The 24,532-nt window shown below is 46.6% G+C and overlaps 1 protein-coding gene across 1 annotated transcript in view; it reads left to right on the top strand.

Annotated features, from left to right (window-relative positions):
• LRP2 (LDL receptor related protein 2) overlaps nt 1-24,191 on the top strand; it is a 206,496-nt gene extending 182,305 nt beyond the window's left edge. The window contains exons 66-78 of the mRNA XM_013004950.2: nt 4,839-5,004; nt 6,324-6,452; nt 8,604-8,824; nt 9,864-10,040; nt 11,291-11,410; nt 12,444-12,534; nt 13,269-13,336; nt 13,647-13,767; nt 14,848-14,977; nt 16,016-16,117; nt 18,767-18,874; nt 22,248-22,319; nt 22,664-24,191. Coding sequence (XP_012860404.1) covers nt 4,839-5,004; nt 6,324-6,452; nt 8,604-8,824; nt 9,864-10,040; nt 11,291-11,410; nt 12,444-12,534; nt 13,269-13,336; nt 13,647-13,767; nt 14,848-14,977; nt 16,016-16,117; nt 18,767-18,874; nt 22,248-22,319; nt 22,664-22,822 — 1,664 coding nt within the window. The 3' untranslated portion in view covers nt 22,823-24,191. The remainder of the gene's footprint in view (nt 1-4,838; nt 5,005-6,323; nt 6,453-8,603; nt 8,825-9,863; nt 10,041-11,290; nt 11,411-12,443; nt 12,535-13,268; nt 13,337-13,646; nt 13,768-14,847; nt 14,978-16,015; nt 16,118-18,766; nt 18,875-22,247; nt 22,320-22,663) is intronic.
• Nucleotides 24,192-24,532: the final 341 nt, after the last annotated feature.

Consider the following 24,532-nt stretch of genomic DNA (forward strand, 5'->3'; position numbering starts at 1 on the left):
AGCTCATCTCTCCAGCTTGTTCCTAACACCTCTTACGACCTTTCATCCCAGCCAATCTTTCTTGACTTCTCGCCAAATCTCGTCCTCCACCACTGGAGATTATCTCTATAGGACCACCTCACGCCCCCTTTTCTTACTGTTTCATTGTCTTTGCTTAGGAAGATGCTGTTCTGTGCTGCTATTGCGCTCTTAGGACATTTCTACTGGGACTTCAAAGATGCCACTCCAATGCCATCTCCTGTAATGCCTTCTCTCATTGTTCCCTGATTACACACACCTGAGCCCGTAGTATTTCACACCTACCTTTACTGGTGTTCCAGCGGGTTACACGTTGAGCTGCAAATCTACCAGCCACTTCTCCGTGGGTAGGGGTGGGGGTAATGGGGACCCGGCTCTCATAAAATCTCAGAAACCCAAACGGGCAGTTCTACTCTGTCCAAAACGGTCACTAGGAGATGGAAAAGACTCGATGGCAGTCTTCCAAAGGGAGGCTACTAACCAGGAGATTGGCGCTTTAAACCCGCCAGCTGTTCAGATAAGGCGGTCAAGCTCAGCAACCCTGTGAGTCGTAATTGACTTAATGGCAGTGGGTTAACTGAAGCCAAGGAATCCTGGTTGCCAAGGTTGGCAGTTCAAATCCATTAGCTCCTTTGGAGAGAGATGAGGCTGTTGGCTCCCAGGAAGGTTTACAGTCTCAGGAACACCGTATGTTGGTTTCTGTGAGTGGGTGTTGACCCTACTGCAGTGGGTTTGGGTTTGGGTGGGTTTTATGGAGCAGGAGTTACATTGGGTCATCACAGTGAATCCATGGAAGAAGATGCTTTGGAATCCAGGACGGATGTTGAGAGTGGCAATACCAGGAGGGTCAGGGGAAGGTGGGGGAAGAAAGGGGGATCATTGTGATAATGATCTACATATAACCCTCTCCCAGGGGGAGGGACAACAGAAAAGTAGGTGAAGGGAGACACTGGTCCGTGTAAGACATGAAAAAAAAATTTATAATTGATCAAGGGTTCATGAGGGAGGGAGGAGTGGGGGAGGGAGGGAAACAAGATGAGGAGCTGATTCTAGGGGCTCAGGTGGAAAGAGAATGTTTTGAAAATGATGATGACGGCAGATGTGCAAATGTGCTTGATACAATGAATGTATGCATGGATTGTGATAAGAGTTGTACAAAACCCCAATAAAACGATTAAAAAAAAGATGCTTCAAAAAGTTTGCGGAAAAATAAAATGAAAAGACAATGGAATATTTTCATGAACTCTTTGAATCCCCCTTGTGCTTTTCTCCCAATCTACCCTTTGGATACAGAGAGTGAATCCAGCTCATCTCTGTGCACCCCTATTAACATCTAAGATAGTGTCGGGATAGATGTTCAGGAAAATTCATTGCGTGAGTGACATGCCTGCTGTGACGTCTCTCAGGAGTAATGTCTGGAGCCCCCAAACTTAGCCCTCTGCCACTGAGTCAATTCTGATTCCTGGAGACCGTGTATAGAGTGTCTGAGACGGTCCATCTGCAGGAACACAGGGCCTTCCCTTTCTCCCCGGGGTCAGCAGGGAGAGGTGAGTCAGTGTGACCTTGGGGGCAGAAAGCACCCCTCCTGTGCCCTCCACCTCAGCTACTCGCTTTATGGTCTAAATGCTTCTGAAGATCTCATATTTTCACCTATAAAATAAGTATAGTGATTTCATTCTGCCTTCCTACCTCTGAGACTGACTATGCCAGTGTAAGATTTATGATTGCAATTTCACACTTAGTTATGCAGTACAAGGAGCCTTTTAAGAGTGGTGCCTGCAGCAGGCGCTCAGAACATATCTTAAAAATCCTGAAAACAAAAAATCCTGGTCCTTCTATGTCTTTTACATGCATGCCTACCTTCTACTACCCTTTAGTTTGCACATTAGCTGAACGCCTCACTTACATGGCGCTTTTATCGCTCAGAACAGCCTGGCCCTGGTGTATCTACATAGTCAGCCCAGACTACAGCTTAGCACTAGCATGTGAGAGTGAATAGGCTCTGCTTGAAATAGTAGGGAGTGTCACAAAGTTCATGGAAATATGCCATTTTTCTTTGTTAGGATTCTCAGACACTGTGAGCAAGTGAAAATGTCGATTATGAGCCTTACTCACCTAGAGTTCCCTTAACAGAGGCTTTTTAAAATGTAATTTAAAAAAGTTTTTTTGCTGTTTGATCCGAAACAGTGTACATTCTAACATGTACATACCTCACTCAGTGGTAGAATTCAGATAATTTTACAACTGGCTCACTGCCATAATGACCATCTTAAGAATAAGAAAGTGATGTACTCAAAGGTTGCTTTATTATTTCATACAGTTCATACTTAAATAAGAACAGTAAAAGAAGTAAACAAAACTGAGGTATGTTTTATGAAAGAGTTTTAAAATATTAATGAAAACATATTAAATAATATCTGACAAAAACCAGTAACTATTATTTAAGGTATTTCTCTATTGCTTCTTGATTGCCTTCCTCACTTGCAATCTTCTTTGCTTTCATCGAGCCTCATCTGCGGTGTGATTAATCCCTAACCCTCTTTTCCCTGTAGGAGCAGGATCCCATTCCTCCAGAGGCCGACCCAAAGGCAGTCGTCCTTGGGTCGATAGATTAGAAGCAGGCGACTTCTGGAATTCATTGTGTTCATCTTTGCAAAACCCCTTTCTGCTTCTGCTGAGTTTGTAGCAATTTTTCTGACAATATTTTTAGCTCTTGGAACACTTTTAGTAATTGCATGATTCACTCGTGGGAACTTGGGGCTTCTCACGAAGCTGAAACGAATGACAGCATGTCACCCTCTGGTTGTCTGACACTTTTTCTCTTTAGGTTATGTTTGTTTTCTGACGTAACACACGCAAGGGAATAAAAACGTAGTATTTCATCAAGAGTATAACGAGTTTATAAGTATTACAAGCATAGCTCTGTCATTTTTGTACGTATGGGTAGAATGAACATTACTGCAGTGCTTCCAGTATCTGTTGTGCAGATGATCGTTCGCAAAAGGAGCAAGGAATGTAAGTTTGTGACTTCCACATTTAGAGAGAGCCCTGGTTACAAGTGCCATTTTAACAACCGGTTCACTGAACTCAACCGAAAATTAGGCTTCGTTCCTGCTGAACCGGTAAGAGCCAGCTGAATCTTACTGCTGGCGTCACCAGTGTTACTATTCTCCCTAGAGACCCGTCTGGTATTGGGCTGACCAGGGAGCCATGAGGGTAGTTCATTTCCAGACCTGAAGGGGGACTAAGAACGGTAGTCCTGGGTCTGTTTTCTCCAGTTTGGGAGTCCACTGATCTCTAGCTGAGCAATAAGTCTACTTTCTTTATGACTGTGCATTTTAGTCCACATTTTTCTCCCACTCTTTTGAGGACTTTAAAAAAAATTTTTATTGGGGGCTCATACCACTTTTATCACAATCCATGCATCCATCCATGTGTCAAGCACATTTGTACATTTGTTGCCATCTTCATTTTCACAACATTTTCTTTCTACTTGAGACCTTGGTATCAGCTCCTTATTTTTTCCCCTCCCTCTCTTACCCTCTCTCCCCCACCTTCCTTCCCTCCCTCCCTCCCTCCCTCCCTCCCTCCCTCCCTCATGAACTCTTGATAATTTATAAATTATTATGATTCTTTCATGTCTTACACTGACTGGTGTCTCCTTTCACCCACTTTTCTGTTGCCCATCCCCCTGGGAGGTGGGTATATGTAGATCATTGTGATCGGTTCCCCCTTTCTTCCCCCACTTTCCCCTCACCCTCAATATAGGTCCTGAGGGGTTTATAGGTCCTGGATTCTCTGTTTTTCCAGCTCGTATCTGTACCCGTGTACATGCTCTGGTCTAGCCGGATTTGTAAGGTAGAATTGGGGTCATGCTAATGGGGGTTGGGGGGGCATTCAAGAACTAGAAGAAAGCTGTATGTTTCAATGGTGCTACACTGCACCCTGACTGACTCGTCTCTTCCTTGTGACCCTTCCATAAGGAGATGTCCAAATGTTTACGGATGGGCTTTGGGTCTCCACTCCACAGCCCCCCTCATTCACACTGATGTGATTGTTTCCCAGGACTTTCTAATGTGGTCTCTTCCGGAGCGGTTGGTAGTGGCAACCAGGCACTAGAGTTCTAATCTCAGAGTCATGGAGACTGAGGTTCCTGTGTCCATTAGTTCATTGGGCTGATAGTTTCCGTGTGTCTTTAATTTTCATCACTTTCCTTTCCTCCAAACAGGAAAAGACCAGAAATTGTACTTTAGATGACTGCTCAAGAGATTTTAAGACCCCCGTCACTGCTAACTAAAGTGGGATGTGAACACTGCCTTCTCGGTGAACGCTGTCATGCTAATTGACCTTGGTGTCACCGGGAATAGCAGATTTCTTTTTAAACCAGCTTTATTGGGATAGAATCCCCACATAATACAATAGTTCAATCATATCAAAAAGAGTTGTACGATTCGTCAACCACAATTAATGATCGAACATTTCCTACTTTCCCGCCTCCTTGTTATTAGCTCCCCATTTCTCCCCAACCTCCCCTGCCAGACCCCCAAGAAACCATTATCCAGGGACTGTCCCTACAGATTCACCCATGCTGGAATTCATATACACACACACACAAAAGCTAACAATAACAAAATAAAATAGAGAAAAACCTCAATTGAAAAGGAAGCAAAAAAATATAGCAACTTTAAAATGGGCCAAAGGGGAGATCAAATGATCAGGTGTTAAATTTTAGCCTAACTACTTTTGCCATAATCCACTTTCCAAAGCACACTAGCAGACGTTCTTCATATGAAACTGACCCACGTGTTTCGCCTTCGCAGGTGTGGTGTACTACTCTGTGCTAGGGGAGGGCTCTGATTTTGGTTCCATCAAACGCACGTACATCCTGAATGCTGAAACCGGGGGCAATAATCTGGTGCAGAAAGTGGACCTGAACCTGAGATACATAGTGCAGCCAGATGGATTAGCCGTGGACTGGGTTGGAAGGTACGTCTACCACCCTCTTGCCTGTTTTTATTTTCCTCACCAGTGCTCCTTGCCTTTCTCCACGGCACTTCCGTTATAGCTGGGTCCAGATAGCAACACAGTCAGCCCCTCCTGCCTCTGAGTGATTCACAGGCTGGCGTCAACTCCAGCCACCAGGACTCCAGGGTGGCCTCTAAACAGTATTATTTCCCGCCTTCTGTGTGTGCCATGGAAAAGTTTGGGAAATCACCAACCTGTTGATCAGGCTGTGTAGACTGAACCAGTTGGAAATTTGACTCCTGTTTAATATTTGAATTTGAGTAACTAGCGATGTGAGTTCTCTTCTACTCTAGAAAACTTCTAGACTCCCAGGGGCCACACCCACAATTTTGGATGAGCTTAAGAGTAGGAACCTTCCATAGGATTGTCGTCAGATAGATGGATAAGATCGCAAACTGCGGTGGAGACATCACGAAGCCGCTTCTTCGAGGAAGTGCTTTCTGTTGGAGCGGCATTTCTAAGCAAGTGACTTCCCTGGAGTGGGAGCGGAAGCCTCCCCAGAAACCCACATGCTCTTGACAATGAACCAACGATAGAAAATGGTTGAGACAGAGCAAATTTTAGAGACTCACCGCTGTCCCGGAGAATGGAAAGTCATTTGCAGTAGAAATTAATTTTCACCTTATAACAAACTTGTCTGGTGTTTCTGAAAGACGCGCACATTTCTGAAGAAGTTAATTAGGTCCCCACTGTGCCTTCAGGCCCAAAGGAGGCGCATTTTAGCATCTCTTGCCAGAAAGCCGGGCCTCAGAGTCGGGAACTTCAGCTTCAACATTTTCTTTTGAAAGTCAGCCAAGCAGTGGCAGACCTGCCTTCTTGTTGGAAGCTTCGCCTCTTTTTGAGCCTGAATCAGTTATTGAACAAAGAGACACCTGGGACTGTTTCTGCTCATGAAAGCCGAGAGCTGCAGCCTGACCATTTCCTCTCCTCTCTGGAGGCGATTCCAGATTTCTCTTGCTGACAGCAGGCCCTGGCTGAAAGAGGAAGCGCAGGTTCTTCATGACTTCTCCCTGGAAGCGCATGCTTCAGAATCCTACAGATGTGAGCTGTGTCCACCATCAAGACGGGTCCTAGAGGGAGGGTTCAGCTGGGTTGGTAGTTCCCTGGCTGAAGAAATTGGGGCATTCCTGAGGGGGGACTATATGTGATGGTCATGCGTCTCCAAGACGCCATCTTGCCAGCTAGAATTTCCAAACGAAATGATCTTGTCTTCAAACTTCATCCTCAGGAGCGGCCAGTCTAACCTTTTCCATGATTGCACTTTGTCCCGCCACATTCAGGCATATTTACTGGTCAGATGCCAGGACTCAACGGATCGAGGTGGCTAAGCTCGACGGAAGGTACAGAAAGTGGCTGATCACCTCTCAACTGGATCAACCTGCTGCAATTGCTGTGAATCCCAAACTAGGGTGAGTATGCAAAAGATTCTTGGGTTCCAGATATTTGCCAGTGGATTCCCGTAAAAATACTTGTCTTTGGCTATTTCTTTTTTTTGTAAATGCACTGAAATAATCCTTTGGCTGTAAAAACAACCACACTTCAGGTGTTCTTACAGTGTGCCCGCTACTATGCAAAGTAGTCCATGGATATAGGCGGGGACTTCAGAAAGTTCGTGGAAAAATTCTTTTATCTTTTAATTTCCATTTTTCAGGAATTTTTTTGAAGACCCCCTCATAGGAATAATTTAAATCCTAAAAAATTCTTATGAATTAGGCAAAACTTTTTATCTCTTGTTCAGGCATATGGCTACAATAATAGGTTGCTTTATTCAGCAACTGCTGGCTTTAATATAAGGGAGAAAAGGATGCCACAGGAACCAATCAGAAGGCTGAAGGAGGAGGTATCTTATTGGCAGAATGAACAGATAATGGAGGAAGAGCAGCACTGACCTGAGGACAGGACAGAGGCATTGAAGCAGGAAACAGGGAGGAGGTGGGATAAGAGATGGTCCATTGAGGGGGTGGCAATGGATGGGTTGAAACAAAATAGGTATGAACTATTGAATGGGCTACTGTAGACCTTCGCCTAATTCACAATAAAATGTTTCTTAAAAGAGAGAATGGAATTTTTCCCAAACGTTTTGAAGCTTCACCTCATATATTAACTTTAAAAAACCCCACCTTTGTTTGGATCTAATTGATATGCCATAAAATCCACTCTTAAGCATATGATTCAGTGGCTTTTCCATTCAGAGTTGTGTAATCTGCCCCACATTCAGTCTTGGAAATTCCATCACCCTAGAAAGATATCTTGAACCATGTAGCTGCCACGCTCTAGTTGTTTTCTGCCGTGAATAACCGAAGGAGCTATTAACACCAGGTAGGCCTGCATTCCTCAATGCAGTTTTGGCTGGAACTGGGTAAGGCCCACCTTACTCTCCCCATCTCTCTGCTCTACACGTTTATCTCAGCTGCCTGGTCCAGCTCCTCATCTAGCTGATTCCTGAATGTCAGGCTTTGCTTGGTTAGGCTGTTTGATACCAAGCAGCCCTACCAGTCTGCTGCCATTTAACTGATTCCAACTCAGAGCAAACCTATGGGTTTTCAAGAGCATCGGTCTTTTTTCCCCCCAGAATTAAATGCTTCAGGTTTTATTTATTATGTTATTGTCAAATATTGATATTTATACAATCCTCTATGATTTGCTGTCTATAGGTATTAGAAAGTGTATAACTTTCAAGTGTATATGTGATTCACTTTTTTTCTTCTATTTTGCATCCACCCCCACCCCCCAAGTCCCCTCACTTTTTTTTTTTTTAAAGAGAGTGGGCAGACTCATATTTCTTCCTTGGCTGGTGGTATTAGCTAGATGCAAAAGACAGGTTATAAGTGCCCATCGGTGAAAAAATGTTAAATAAATGTTAACATTAATAAATAATAATCATAAATTATTAATAAACACAATGGAATACTACGCGACATTAAAGAATAAAAATAAATTACGGAAATACATCCTGACGTGGGTGAACCTGGAAGACATTATGCTGAGTGAAATTAGTTCGTCACAAGAGAACAAATATTGTATCGCCATTGTTATAAAAAAAATCAAGAAAAGGGTTTCACACTAAACAAAACATGCTTTGATGGAAGGGGGGTAGGAATAGACAGGTGTTAACTGGGTGAAGGAGCAGATAATATTTAATAAGAGAGAGATGGGAAAAAAGCAATGGAAAAGGGCAAGACCTTGAGAAGTCTGATCTGCTCTGTGAACTCTCGCATAATTCACATTAAAACATTTAAAAGCATGAGAACATAAGCTCTGTGAAGACAGGCATGGTCTCATTCTCCAACTGACCTCAGATTGCGTCCGTCTGACACAGGAGGCAAGCAATACAATGTGACTGAGGAATAGGCAGCTCTTGTCAGGGTCTGTTTTCAGAGTCTGAATTTTCAGTCATTTAGACAATTAGGGAGTGCGATTTTGGGGAAGGAGTGCTCACAGATATGTTAGCGTTCCCTTCGGTCTCCCCATCTTCCATAAAGTTTAAAAACAGTGCCGCTTAGCAGCCAGGTCCCTGTGAGAAACAGCAGGTGCTACAATGAAGAGCTCTTCTGTTGCAGGCTAATGTACTGGACGGACTGGGGGAAAGAGCCCAAAATTGAGCGGTCCTGGATGGATGGGCAGTATCGGCAAGTCCTGATTTCTGACGACCTTGGTTGGCCAACCGGCCTTTCTATTGATTATTTGAACAACGACCGGATCTACTGGAGCGACTTAAAGGAGAATGTTGTTGGATCCATAAATCATGATGGAACTGATCGCAGACTCATCTCAAATGAAGGTTAGCAGAGTTCGAAGTTGATGGGCTTCCCATCTCTTTGCTCATTGTTTAAAGAAGGACACTGGCGTTTATATAAAGTTTCTTAGCTACCCCTCAGTTCTTCCTTGCTGACTCAACTGCAAATGAATTCACTAGTAAGACTTATGATCTTTTTGTCTTTTAAAAATCATATTCTTGAAAATCTATTCTCCACAGAAAAATAATTGAGTTTCCTGGTGGGCTGTTTGATAGGTGTTTTTTCACAAATGGTAATCCACGTACAACAGCCCTGTCTAGATGCGGTTGATGTTAGTGCCCTTCATTGCCATACGTACAAGAGGTGACATTGAGAGAGAAAAGGGCACTTGGTTTCCTTAACAAACCCTTGTAGAGCTACGACCAAAGCACCTACCACTTTTTTGTTTCCTACCTGACCAATAAGTAGTGCAGAAGGAGAGAGAAATCTCTGCTATGTGAGCTGTGTTTTACAAGTAAGATATATTGAACTAAATCTGTTGCTGTCACATTGATTCTGACGCATAGGCTCCCGATTGGACACAGTAGAACTTCCCCATGAGGCGGTCAGTCTTTGAGGAAGGTGATTGGTGGATTTAAACTGCTAACCTCTCAATTAGCAGTTGAGTGCCTAACTGCTACATCCTCAGGGCTCCTGAACACGAACTCAACAAGAAACAAACAAAAAAGCCAATGCAGTTGCCATGTAATTAATTTTTGGGGGGAGTAGAAAACCCCATTTCTGCCCCTCAGAGCAGTTGGTGGTTTTGAATTGCTGATCTTGTGGTGAGCAGCCCAACGCATAACCACTATGCCACCAGGTCTTCAGGTGCATCTGTCTAGTTTGGCTTTTATCATCGTGATCGTCCAGCGCAGGGCCCTCTCATGGCCACATGTACTGAAAGCTGAGTTCTCTGATGACAGTCCACCAGAATGTTCGGGAATGTATTAGATGCTACAGTAGAGAATTCAAGCAAAAACGATGCTGGGGAGTTCTCTTTTAAACAACTTTGCCTGGTTTTATTTTTTCCCCATGGGTAAGCAGTAAGGAGCCCGTATAGCCTGGATGTCTTTGAAGGCCAGATCTACTGGACATCTAAGGAGAGAGGAGAAGTGTGGAAGGAAGATAAATTTGGAAATGGAGAGCGAGTGAAGGTGCTGACCGTGAGCCCTTGGCTCACTCAAGTGCGAGTCTTCCACCAACGCAGATACAATCAGTCAGGTAAACACCTTGCAACAAGATGTTCCTTGTTATCTGGAAACGTTCCTTATTTCAAATGAATGCCTGCAGCATTGGAGGATGGGAATGGCGAATAATAGACCCACCTCTTGGTGCACGCAGAGGTGTATGTGTTAACCATGTGGGCCAGACAGAGATGAAATCGAATGCCAAAGAGAAGTATGCAGACCACTAGAGGGTCCGAGGTTAAGATATGTTTGTGCTCTTCTATAGTTTCTCATTATAAATGTCCCGGGTAGACTGTAGAATGAGCATTGCCAGTGAGTTCCCAAGTGAACTTGATGCTGCTGGTTCAGGGACCACACTTTGAGAACCACTCTTGCTACTCAAGAGTCTGGACTGTGGGCCAGCATCATTCCTGTGGGGGCTGATTCGAAAGACAGATTCTCAAACCCGCCTCAGGCCTCTTGAGTCAGAATCTGAATGTTAGCAAGATTTCCCAGGTAATGTGTGTGCAGATTAAAGCTTGAGAAGCTCTGTCCTAGAAGGTTTAAGAGAAATGTCGATGGGACTGGCTTTAAATGAGACCTTTGCAATATGTCTTATTAGTTTTATAGCCGAGCGTCAAATCCAGACACGACTAGAATCACTTGAAGAGCTTTTAACGACAGTGTTTGAACTCCATCCCAGACCAATTTATATACGAGCATCTTAGAGTAGATGGCCATCTATGTAACCAGCTCCCTAGATGATTCTGACACATAGCCACAGTTGGAAATCATACCTCTAAATTCTCTTGTCTTCCCTATAATATCACCAAAGTCCAGAAGAAAGCTCCCCTTGGTAGATTAGGGTGGAAGTCACACCTGGATTGCACCTTCACATATATCAGGGTTTAACCTAGTTTGGGTCATAACAAATCTTGAAAAAATAATGGGCTCTTTTAAGCCATCTCAAGTTGCTTTAGTTCTGATTCGTTTGGGGAGTTTTGCTATGAGCCCACTAGATGCAGAAACAACCATCAGTGAGAGTAATAGAAAAGGTGGCTGGGTGTGGCCATGGGACAGGCCGCACAGGCAGCCCGGTGCCACTGGGTTCGGCTGGAGAAGACAGTAGGGTAAGTGAGGATGAGTAGTCAGGTGGCACATGGCCTAGGGGTGATGGAATGCTCCCTGGTCTCTGCCACCACTTGGCAGCATCACAATGCAGTTGACAGACATATCCTAGGATGACGTTTTCACTCTTCTCTCAGGACGTAACCTCATTAATGCCTGCTCCCATCTGCTTTCCAGTGCCCAATCCCTGTAACGATGTCTGCAGTCACCTCTGCCTACTGACACCTGGAGGATACAGCTGTGCCTGTCCTGAAGGCTCCCACTTCATGCAAGGGAGCAACACTCAGTGTGACGCAGGTAGGGCAATGTCTGGGTGTCATGGGAAAGCTTGTCTGTCTGTGTGTGGCCTTCTGTAGTGGTCCCTGGGTGCTAAGTACTTTGATAGGATGAGGATGGATGGTAGATTTAATTCAATAATAAAATGAGGACGGATATGAATGTACTAGCATTCATCATCCAAAAGGACATTTTCAAGATCTGTCTTGAAGTACCATGCTGTCTGTGATAGAATTAAATCTATCCACATTTAAGGAAATCCAATCAATACAGCTCTTACTCACATATATGTACCAGCCATGGAAGTTAGCCACGAGGAAGTGAAAGAATTCTATCAACATCTTCAGTCACCATATATGGTGAAAACGAAAGCAGCATAAAGCAGGTGGGAGGTGCTGGGGCGGGGTGGGAGGCAAGGTGTCCAGGGAAAGCCTTTCTGATAAAGTCAAGTTTAAATGGAGACCCAGATGGAGGGTCTGAACCAGGACTGTGCAAACTCCTCATATCAAGGCCAATGAGCATCTTCCAGGCAGTGGTCCATCTAGGTCCTGGCACTTCCAGAGCTGAACTGGAAGCAAGGCCCAGGGTAAGGGCAGTGTGGGAGTTCATCATCTATCTAGCCGTGCCGTGTGGATCTACCTGAAGGTGTGTTGACCAGCCCCTCTTGCTTTCCATCCTTTGGTTGACGTTCTAAGCTGAGCCTCGCTCAGACCCGACTTCCACTGGGTTCAGCGAGGAGAGTTCTGAAAACTTCAAATGAAAATGCAAACAGCCTAAGAAATTCCTTTACTGCCAAGTTCTTTTTAAAACTCATCATAACTGCTCTGGAATCTAGCCCTCTCTCTCATTTTGGGGGCAAAATGATGTCATGCTGCCCCCCCCAAATATATTACTCTCCAAGACCATATTCTCGATAAAGAATTTGTTTACCTAAGAAGATAAGGTTGTGATTGGGGTTCCCCTACCACCTCTGGCCCAGAGGCAGGTTTTCATGGGGTGGAGTGCTCTGCTGACTGTGACCCCCTAACCCAGGCCTGGCTTTCCCTTCCTGCAGCCATCGAGTCTCCTGTCACCATGCCCCCCGCATGCAGGTGCATGTATGGAGGAACGTGCTATTTCGATGAGAATAATCTCCCCAAATGCAAGTAAGTCTGGCATGTTGAGATCGGAGCTGTAAACCGTGCCCCTCGTGGAGGAAGTTTAGACATCCAGCCAGCCACCTTAGCAGTTCACTCGTTCTCATATTTCAGCATCCACAGAGAGCTAAGGCGATTCTTCTCAAACTGTAAGGGGTGTCAGGATCAGCCGGTCCCTTGTCCAAGCATCAGTTCTCCAGCCCAGGGATGGTGTGTTCCTAACAGGCTCCTGGGTGATGTCGCAGGGAGTCGAGTCGTAGAGGTGAAAGCGGCGTGTTCCTGCTCACCTGGGACTATGGATTGCAGCACGGGTCATGGGAAAACAGCTGGCAGCAAGCCTGCTTTAGTACCAGATGCTTATGAGGTAGAGAAAGGCCGGGCTACTGACTTGGAGGGAAGAAGATTCTTGAGAAAGAGGCACGAGATATAGATGTCTTTAAATGAGATATAAGGAGAGCGTATCAGACCAGAATATGATCATGGTCTCCATTTTTCTCTTAAGAAAGATTCGCGTGGTTAGAGAAGAAATCAAAAGGTCTATCCACCCTGTGGATGCCCCTGTACCCTGGACACTGCCACGCCATTCTGCCTGTCATCTCAGCAGGAGAAATAAAAGTCCCACACTGGGCACACTGGGCAACATGTCATTTACTGAAGCAAAGCTTGTTTCATCTCAGGGTGTGTTTATAAAATGCAATCAGAGCCCAGGACGGGAGGGTAAATGATTCCCCCTTTCCTTTCAGGTGTCCTAGCGAGTACACTGGAAGCTACTGTGAAATAGGGTTTTCCAAAGGCATTCCTTCTGGGACAAGTAAGCTTTAAGAAGACGAGGCCCCTGAATTGAATGCTGCCATCTGCTCTATTTCACTCGGTCTTGGGAAGAGCATGGGACGCCTGGAGGGCTGGGGGGCCGGTGCAGTGGGCTATGAGTTGGACCCGGGAGAGAAAGATGAGATCTCGGGAACCCACCGGGGCAGTTCTACCCTGTCCTAGAGGGTCACTTGGAGTCCGCATGGACTTCGGAGCAGGGGGCTTGAAGAGCAGGCGGTCCCCGCCCACAGCTGCTGCTCTGCTGGCCCTCCCTGTCCACGTGTTGCATCCTGTGCCTCCCTCTTGGACAGGAGCCGTGGCGGCGCTGTTGACCGTCATCTTCCTCATCATCATGGGCGCATTGGCGATCGGAGGATTTTTCCACTACAGGAAAACCGGCTCCCTTTTACCTGCTCTGCCCAAGTTACCAAGGTCAGTTGATGATACAGAGCCAATGTGCTATGACCATGCTAATTACTTTGTTAATTGTTTTTAAGTTAAAGAAGAAATGACAGCACATGGGAAAATTGCAGAAACGGCAAATGTTTTCTTAATACTTAGCACCAAAAAAAAAAAGTTCCCATGCACACAGTTTACATCATCTGGTTAACCTCAAGAGTTCAGGAACACTAAGTTTCCGTTAACTGACATCCTTGGGTGGCACAAACGGCTTGCTCTCAGCTACCAGCCAGAGGGTTGGCAGTTCAAGCCCACCCACTGGCATCATGGAGGAACAGTCTGGTGATTCCAGCCGAGACTTCTGTGGTGCTCAGGTTTACACTCTGGCCTTGGGTTGGAATGGACTCTATGGTAATGCATTTCAAAGGTTTACACTCTGGCCTTGGGTTGGAATGGACTCTATGGTAATGCATTTCAAAGGTTTACACTCTGGCCTTGGGTTGGAATGGACTCCATGGTAATGCATTTCAAAGGTTTACACTCTGGCCTTGGGTTGGAATGGACTCCATGGTAATGCATTTCAAAGGTTTACACTCTGGCCTTGGGTTGGAATGGACTCTATGGTAATGCATTTCAAAGGAACCGCCTATCATATTTGATGTGTATAAATTCAGACTGGGAATCGAGCATTTTATGTAAGTAAGATTTATGGTGAAAGGGTGGTTTTAAAATAAGGGGAGCAGCGATACTAGGAGGTTAGTGGGGGGCGGGAGTAAGGGGAAACCGATCACAATGATCGACATATGGGCCCCATCCCAGGGGGATGAACAGGAGCAAAGTGGGTGAAATGAGACAGCAGTCGGTGTGAGACATGAAAAAAAAAGAATAATTTATAAATTACCAAGGGGACAGGGGGGAGGAAAGGTGGGGGAGGGAGGGGGAAAATGAGGAGCTGATGTCAGGGGCTCAAGTAGAAAGAAAATGTTTTTAAAATGATGACAACACATGTACAGATGCGTTTGACAAAATGGATATATGTATGGATTGTGGTAGGAGCCCCATATAAAATGATTTAAAAAAAATACCTGTTTTGTTTTCTCTCCTTCCTTCTAGCTTAAGTAGTCTGGTCAAATCCTCAGAACATGGAAACGGGGTGACCTTCAGATCAGGGACCGATGTTACCATGGATATTGGAGTGTCTGGTTTTGGGCCCGAGGCTGCTATTGAGCGACCAGTGGCGATGGTGAGTGTTTTCAGAACGATTATTTGAAGGGTAGGCCAGTTTGACTGTCGCACACACTAAACACTTTTTATTAAGACTGAGATTCACCTGTTGGTTGGAGAAATCCCCGACACCTCTCAGGATAAAGTCCACACTGTGGTGAAAGGTGGGAAATGGTAGGTTTTGATTCAGAATTCCCAGAGCAACATTAATAAAGAGATGGAGGCTGACACTCACTCTGAGATACGTACTGCTGTTGATGGGAGACTTGCACGGTCTTGGGGGCGGGGGTGGGTGGGTGGGCAGAACATGAGGTCTGACTTGTATCTGGCGACGTTATGTTTGCATGAAGGGAAGAGTGAGAAAAAAAGATCGTCCCGCACATCATGTATTATTTCACTGATGGTGGGAAAAACATGATTTTAGAGTCAGACTTCAGACTTTCTGGTTCAAATGCCACTTCCGTGTCTAACGCTGGGCGTGGCGCGTGCGCGCCCTCGCTCCCCCTGCCCGTCTGTAAAAGGAGCGCAAGAATCCCTCAGCGAGGGCCAGGTAGAGGAGCCCTTTAGGAGGAGGTGAGCACAGCTCCGACCCAGAGGGACTCTCTATACTGCATTCTGGAAAATAGCTTTCAGCATCCTCCCATTCCCTAACATTTTAATTTTTTGTCTCCCCACACATTACCCATTCGTCTTGGCCCCGCCCCCTCCATCTTGCTCTTCCTCCGCCAACCGCCCTTTCCTCCGTTTCCCGGGCTCTCCAGGTTCCGGTACCCGCGTGAGCTATTTGCACTAAAGGATTGGAGAGCATTCAGCGTAGGAAGAACGTTTCTGTTTTCTTGAGCCGACGAGTTAGTGTATTTGTTACTCTAAGTCATGATGTACCCTAGGAAGGACTTCTGTTTCTGCTGTTTTGGGGTGGGGAGGGAAGGCAGGTCTGCAGGACCTCATATTTTAAGTATATTTGGCCTACCCTCTAGCATGCTCCCAGGTGTGAGAACAGTGCAAACCAGACCAGCATGATGTGATCTCTGCCCCCACCCTCTCTTTTACCTATTAGAGTGAGCACTTTGTCATGGAGACGGGGAAGCAGCCCATCATCTTTGAAAACCCGATGTACTCAGCCAGAGACAGCGCTGTTAAAGCGGTCCAGCAGACACAGGTGAGCGAGCCTGCGTGCTTTCTTTCAGATGCTGCTGTTGTTGGCTTGCATTCTACCAAGCAGCGCCCTCTTCAGAACCTTCCTGACCGCCCTTCCGAATGAAGGGAGCGCAGAGGGCCATTTCTCAGTTTCACCATCTGCAGGGACAGGACTGACCTGACGTCGTACCCCCAATCACAGTCCTCGTTTGCTCAGCTGTTAAGTGTTGGCACTGCCCACTGCCCTTTTATTCGGAGTGGGTTCAGGGCAGAAGGTGTAAGCCCGTTCTCAGGCTCTCCATATATGAGTGGGCTTCCACAAGTTCATGGAAAAAACTCTAGATAATGTTTTAATGCCATTGTTGCATGAGCCCTTTGAAGCCCCCTCATCCATTTGTGAATGCAGTGAATGACTATTGGGCCACGCTGTTGAGATTCTTAGGCCTGGCTACACTGAGTTCATGCTGGTCTCTCCAGGATGTGGTTTGCAGTGGATCAAAGGGCGAGACAGGTGGTTGTCCTTGTTATGTTTGCTTTTCCCGTGCCTTTCTGAAGGGTGCCCATGTCTCTGCAGCGGACAGGTGGATATTTAAATTTCCTTTGGGCTGCCATAGTCAGCTATCCAAGGAGCTAGAGATGAGACAGAGACCTCTGGATCAAACTCGCTGCCACCAAGTCCCCTGACTCATAGGGCCCTTCCCGGACAGAGGAGAACTGCACTGTGGGTTTCCAAGGTGCTACATCTTCACGGGAGCAGCAAGCCTAGATTCTTTGGGACAGGCGGTGGCTTTGAAGTACTACATCCCAACTGGTGCCCTACTGCACCACCCGGGCTCCTCAGACACACGGAGGGAAGGAAAGAACTCTCCAATAGTTCTGGAGCAGTTGGCCCAGCACCACGTCCAGTGCCCGTCTGCTGCTCACCTGTTCCCCTCGGTGAGACAACTCCTCGTAGCGATGCACTCCTTCGTTGTCATCGCTGTATGGCTTCTGAACGCGTAGGCTGTGGGTACATTTTAAAACAAAATAGAAACGTTTAGTTTAGGAATCCACTGGCATCAAGTTGACGTCCACTCACAGCAACCTAATAGGGCTGGGTAGAATTGCCCCTGTGGGTTTATGAGAGTAGAAAGCCCCTCTTTCTCTCTTGGAGTGGCTAGTGGTTTCGAACTGCCGACTTTGCAGTTAGCGGCCCTACCAGTAACCACTACACCTCCAGGGCTCCTCATTTGATGAACAGGTTTCTTAAGATCAGAAGTATTTGAATCATGAATACATTTTGCCTGATTCTTTGATACTGAGTTTTTACATTTCCATTGATTCCCACTTCTACAGACTCTGTAGGTCAGAGTCAAGCAGCCCCATAGGGTTTCTAAGGCTGTAAATCTGTAGGCACTTGAGTGCTTTCACCACTGTGCTACGGGGGCACCTTGGATGTACAGGGAGCAAAACTTTAATCACACCGTTCAGCATTTTCACTCCGTATGTGACCAGGTATGCACACAGACTCAAATTGGAGACGTAATCGGGGGCTGTGCAAGTATAGGAACCAGAGTGACTTTCTGCACCATCGATTAACAGACACACCTCATTTTATGCCCTTCTTGGATAATGACCTGCATTTTGTTTTCTACTGAAGGGTCGTGCCACCCTACATCAGACACGAGGGTTGGGACCACTTTTCCCACAGCACGTACTCACGTCACGGCTCTGTCACCTTTGGGTAATTCTCACAGCATTCCGAACTGTGTCGTAGCATTATTGCACACTGACTACTAGGTTACAGTGTAGTGCAAACATGTGTTATGTCCGGAAATCGCCAAAACGTGTTGTGTGCCTCATTGTATTCCGATATTTGCGCTATTGTGGTGATCTGAGAGCAAAGCCACGCCGTCTCCCAGCTGTGCATGTGTGGATTCATGGTCATTTGGGCAAAAGGCCTGGTCATGGAATATCTGGAGAAGTATTTGATTTTGCCTGTCGTTTTATAAATTCAACTTACTTTAAGCAGTCCTCTGAAGTTACTAGTTTATTCCAAATATCCAATGATATGATTCTCATTTTACCAGTGAATTGGGGGAATTCTTTATGCTATCCTGCTGGCCAAGAAAGAACTAGTATCTCGTCTCCAGAACTACAATTCACTGTGGGGATAAGAGAAAAATGAGCACACACGGACATCGCTGTTACTAGGGGACAGTATATAGCTGCCTCCCAGGAGTAAGGTGTGAGGTGACTTAGTGATTGGTGTTCTTAAAAAAAAATTATTGTGAACTGAATGAAGGTTTACAGAGCAGATCATCAGCTTTAGATCCAACAATTCATACATATTTTGTTTCAACTCATCTACCGCGATTCCCTCAATGGACCATCGCTTACCCTACGCCCTCCCTGTGTTTCCTGTTTCTGTTCCTTTCTTTTCTCCCCTCTGCATTTTGTCCCTGGGTAAACGCTGCCCCTTTATCTTAAATGGTTGATAATTCAAAGATGCGTGTGCGGAAGGGTGTCCAGTCCTGCAGTACCAGGTCTGTCTCATACTGTCAGAATGGCACCTGGCCACGGCTGGGGGAGAACTGTGTGGTACATAACCAGCAGAGTTGATAAACCCTTTTACATCGCCAGGACTGAATTCTCTCCCCAAACCGGATAAAGATGTTCAATCTCTTCACAGGCGGCGGAATCTGGGAATGTGGTGAACGAGAATTATGGCAGTTCCGTCAACCCTTCTGAGTTAGTTCCGGAGGTAACAGAGACTCCCCGCGGTGCTAACGGCACTCAGGTAACAGGGACGGACTGGCGGGGCCGCGTGGCACGTGGGAAGAACTCTGCGATCGCGCATCTGGTGTCAGTCTTGGGCACACTGGGGAGAAGACCCGGCAGGCTCACAGAACCCAAACTGTAGGCAGTTAAGGAGAACAATTGAAAAACAAAACCATTTTATTGGCACTACCTCCACATTGCATACGTTTCGGTAGCTCAAGCATATCAAGAAGAAGGAAGAACACTTTCAAAGAAACGAAGCCAAACCCGCCGTTGACTCTATTCCGACTCCTGGGGTGCTGATGGGGCAGTAGAGCTCCCCCACAGGGCTTCTGAGGCTATGCGTCCTTCTAGAAGCAGACTGCTTCCTCCTTGTCCCAAGGGGCAGCTGGTGGGCTTGAACAGCCAACCTCCCAGCCAGCAGCCCAATGCATCACCCCATACACCACCAGGGATCCTTTGCTCTATAAGGTTTTACATGCAGTAAAGCGACATTCAAACAGTGGGGATAAAGCTCCTTTTGACGTTGGAGCCGATGTCCCAAAGGGCTGAAGGTGATACCAGGTCCAGGAAGCATGTAAGAGAACAAGTGTAAATGGAGGCTTCACTGTGCCGCGGGTACATAGTGAGATGCCCTCCCACCGGCGATGCCATTTTTCTAGCATACACAGTTCTCTTACTAGCGATGGTTTGTTTTATGGCTCTACTGATGCCGCTTCTATCGACCACTAGATGGCAGTGATGTACACGTTCATTATCGTCCATTCAACTCTCCATCCATTCATCAACCGATTGTCCAACCAGTGCCACTTTGCTAGGCTTAATTCTGGACATGGGGTGGGGGTGGGGTGGAGGTGGGGACGCACGAAGAAGACAACCACTAGAGGAGGCCGGGAATGTATCTTCAGGGAGAATTCTGTATATTCGCTTGATAGAGAACTCCTATCAGTAGAAAATCCATCACTAGTATTAATGGGTACATGTCCCGCTGCCCCAGACCTAACTTTTACTCTGGGCAAATCACTGGAGCCACGGGGACTATATGGGCATCTTTGGGGGATGGCTGTAGAAAACAGCCCTGTCTGCTGCAGGATGTTTTAGTATTCCCAATCCCGGCCACGAAGCGGGAATCGTGTTCTTGTCATTCCTCCTTCTCGCCCACAGCCCCAGAACACATGCATGCATTCCCAGGGGCTGGAAGTCTACGTTCGTTCCAAGGTGCTGGGACTCCCTCTTTGTAGTCTTATACAGGGACAGCGGTCTAGGGTAGCTAGAGATGGTCTCCTGTTGTACAATCTTATTTCTCAGACGATGGCATCTGTTGGTGTCATAAGCCAGTTCATCTTGGATTTATGACTTCGAAGCACCCCAGGCATTGGTTCTGTCCTGCTTGTTTGGATCGAAATTTCCACCAAACAAAAACCACAAATTGATGCTAATGAGCAATCTCCTCCTCCAAGGTCTCTTTGCCTTCTTTACTCTTTCTTCCCGGTTTCTCACTCCCGCCAGACACGCCACACCCACAGAGGCCTTAGAAAAGAACTCTCAGTTTCATATTTCTGAAGGGCCCGAACTCCTTTTAAGGAGCATTTTAAAAAACGTCCCCGGAAAGGATTTTGTGGGTTAATTTTTCCATAGGTGCTGACATGCGTGACGGTCCTCTGTTCATTCTCCCAAGTCAGACTCACCCCCAAGCCAGAGCCAGATTGACCGTCCAGTCTCCAGAGACTCTCTCGGTCCATTTCAAGCCTGATGATCGTTTCCACTAGACAAAGAGGTGCCCCGACGTGGGCAGGAAGGGGCATTGGGGGGCTGCTGTAACATCGACGCTACGTTCGTCAGCAGAAACAAGCTGAAGACCATGAAAGCCTTTCCCACGGGAAGGGACTTGTGCCAAGCGGAGTCCCTTGCTTTCTGGTCCTGCTCTCTGCAGTGCATCAGCCATTCCTCTAGGCCGAGCCCCTGCGTTTGCCCTCTGGGAGTTGTCTTTTGTTGGAGAGCACACCAGTGGAGCCTAAAGGCCACAGGGCCGTTTGGCTGACGTCAACCTGCCTGCCAAGGAGCCCCACATGTATCCTTCACCTATGGACAGGCCCCCAAACTCCACAAACACGACCGCTCAAGACTGCATTCCATCACTGCTCGAGTTAGTAACTAATTAACTCCAAGTCCCTGCTTTGTACTGAAGCAATGACGTGTGAGGGTTTCGACCTCCCAGAGGCCAGGGCTCTGACCCAAATGTCATTTCCCCTTGGTGACGCCACACACAGAATGGGCACTCACTTGGTGGCGGGTGAATTGTGAGGGAGGGGCCCCTTCTCTCGCTTTGCCATCATCATGCGCTCCCTATTCCTTCGTGTCTTTCTCCGAGTCACATAGAACAAGGGGTACCCAGAAAACAGGTGGGTGACCTCAGCTGTCGGCTGGAGCAGGCGCTCACCTGCTGTTCCCTTGTTTCCTACTGGCAGCCTGAGCGCAGTCTGCTGTAGAGAACCCTCCCGAGCAGTCCACCACAGACAGGGGTCCAGCCAGGCAGAGACCCCCCGCCAGTCTAGGGGGGCTTCTCTTTGGAGTCTCAGGCTCCGGGCGTCTGGGTCCTCCCAGGTGACCCTCCTCACTGCTTCATCCTGCTGTGACCGAATGTTCTGGTCGGGAAGAGAGGGCTAAGACAAGCGCCGGCTGCAGCAGGTGTTGGGAAGGCCAGGACCGTGTAGCCTTCCGAGATTCATCCCTGACTGTGGGAAGGACTCAGCAGATGGTAGTTGCTTGTGTTGCATGTTGCGCTGCTAACCTTGAGGTCAGCAGTTGGAGACCACCAGCCATTTCTTGGGAGAAAAATGAGGCTTTCTACCCCTGTAAAGAGTTAACAGTAAAATCCAAACAAGACAAAAAAGAGCAGTCCCAGTGTTCTATAGGGTTGTTAAAGTCAGTACTGACGCCACGGTGAGCAATTCTTAAGACTACAGAAAGAAATGAGGGAAGACCGGGGGTACCCTTGAATTGACCCGGGATGAACACCGGTTTAGGAAACAAGAATTATAATTGGGTCTTCCCTTACCAGTTTTGAGGAACCCCCTGGAGAAATCCCCAACCCGTGTGCGTTTTCTTTGGTGAAGCGTCCAGGGAGATCAGCTTGACAAACCTTGTGCCTGGTATAGGCACAGACTGCAAACGCTACATTCCGAAACAAGCAGTGCTTTGGAATTCCCAAGTGCAAAGAGTCCAGCAAGTCTGAGCTACTGTTCACAGACTGTAGAAAGTCCTAGGCAAAAATCACATGGCCCCAAATTGATTCGCCCTTCAGAGAGAAGAAATTTAAAATCCTAGTCAAAGGGAAAGGAAACCCACCCAAACGTTTTATTTGTCTCATTATTTTCCTCTCTGTCACTTAGGCCACAAAATGGAATTTCTTCAAAAGAAAATTGAAGCAGACCACCAACTTTGAAAATCCAATCTATGCAGAGGTAGTTATGTCTCCTCCTCCCACCCCTCCTTTTTCCTCAGCCACCACTTGCTTCTTAGAAACAACCCAGGCGGCCCGGTGGGACATTCCTCTGTCCTGTAGGACCCTGATGACTCTCCCCTCTCCCCCCTCCCCCCAAAAAACTGACACAGGTTCATTTTTCTCTAAAACACTCTTTATGGTCCTGTTGGGGAGAGAACTTAGGTTGTAACTAGTGACTTGTGGGGTTTTTAAAATTATTTATTTATTATCATTTTATTGAGGGCTTATACAGCTTTTATGACAATCCATCCATCCATTGTGTCAAGCACATTTGTACTGACTTGTGTTTTATTGTGGTCTTAGATGGGGACAGAGTCAAAGGACCATGCAGCTGAGGCCCCGCCCCCGTCACCTACCTTCCCAGCCCCAGGGCCTCCGAGAACTCCGACTCCAGCCTACACTGCAACAGAGGACACGTTTAAAGACACCGCTAACCTTGTGAGGGAGGACTCCGAGGTATAGCTGGGCCAACCATTTAGGGAATGATTAGAAACACAAACACACTTTTGCACATATATTTTTTACAAACAGATGGAAAAAAAGTTAACATTCAGTACTTTATGAAAAAAATATATAATATAAATATATTTTCCCTTTTTGCCTAGAGTTGGAATTGTCTATGGAAAATGTGCCTTGTGCGTATGTGTTTTGGTTTTTCTTTTTTTTACCATCTTATATTTTTACAAATAATTATCACAATGTACTATATGTATATCTTTGCACTGAAGCCGTCTGAGGGTAATGCTATGAATGCATTGTACATTTGTAAATCTTGGCGAGATGGAAACATCGCCGAATTTGCTGAATAAAAGTGTCTGCTGAATCGGTTGGCGCACCTGACAGTGAATGCATCGGCGAGGGCAGCATTTCTGAAGAAGGGGCACCGCGCCTCCGTAGTTCTCGCAAAGTTCTCCGGGAAATGAACCTCTGCTTTTACACGTCAACACTGGGTCTTCAAATCACATGTCGATCCGGCCCATAGCTGTATCAAACGAGGACGCCGTGTGCTGGGCCCACGTCTGCGTTTGATCGCAGCCACCTCAGAGCAGGCGGAGGGGAGAGTGCAGTGCAGTCTCGCCCGCCCGTGCGTTTGCATTGCTTCCCCAGAACGCTCTGCGGCAGAGGTGTTCTCTCTAGCTAGCTTCTGTTGGCAATGACTGGGAGAAAAGTCCCACGGTAATGAGTGTGCGTGGCATGCAGCGAGTTTATTTCATTGACTGAGCGCCTTCCCTGGGCAGACCCAGCTTGGCGGCTCGGGTTCCTGCCTACCTGGTAAACTAGAGCTCGGTAGCCAAATTACTCAAACCGAACCCGTGTCTTCCCACAGTGAGGTGCAAGACACAGCCTAGTTAAGCCAAGCCTGTACTAGATTTTTTGGTGTGTGACTCTGTCACTATAACTATTTCCTAAGGTGAACATGAAAGGGAAACTCTTACTGAGCCTTTTTTAGGTCCTTTGGCTAAATCCATACGTTTTTATCAGAATGTACTGTACTGTCAAACTCTTGTTTCGGAGCATGGTGGTGTGGTCTCTACAGCAAGGGTTGCTTTTGTGCCCCCCTGGGAAGCGTGGTGGGAATATACCGCTCACCTAGAGCGCAGCATCTGGGTTCTCGGTGCCCGTGTTGCACGTGGGTTGGACAGTGAGTGAGTGGACACACGGATGACTGAAAGGAACACATACTGCTGATTATTTTACTTCTGGGTCCTTGGACTATTTGTTGCTCATATTTTGAGTGCTTTTGGTAATTACTTTGAAATGTACGTTGATTAGCAAAGCAACTGGAAATGATGCTGCTGAAAATTTTCTAATAAATGTGTATTTTATCAGATTTCTTCAACCATGTGTGCTTCTTCAACCCTGATTGTGAATTGGTTCTGTTTTGCTATGCAGACCTTGCGGTTAGCTGCTCTACACAGAACCACTGGGGTTACTTGGTCTAAAGAACAGATATTCCCCCAAAGTCAAATGAATTAATCTTGGTTTTCCATTCTGAAACCTGAATTTTTAAACCATCAATTGGGAATCTGGGAGCTTTTGTTTGCACTTTCCCCAAGGGATTCTTGGCATCACGGCTCATGGAAGCACCGTTCGGCTGTGCCGAGCCTGCGGGCTGCTACTCAGAATGGGTCAAGGCTGGGGGTTAGAATGGGAAGCCACGATGTTCATAAC

This window comes from Echinops telfairi, unplaced genomic scaffold (genome assembly GCF_000313985.2).
Source record: "Echinops telfairi isolate 266 unplaced genomic scaffold, ASM31398v2 ScPeMD7_4;HRSCAF=17, whole genome shotgun sequence".
Classification (NCBI taxonomy): Eukaryota; Metazoa; Chordata; class Mammalia; order Afrosoricida; family Tenrecidae; genus Echinops; species Echinops telfairi.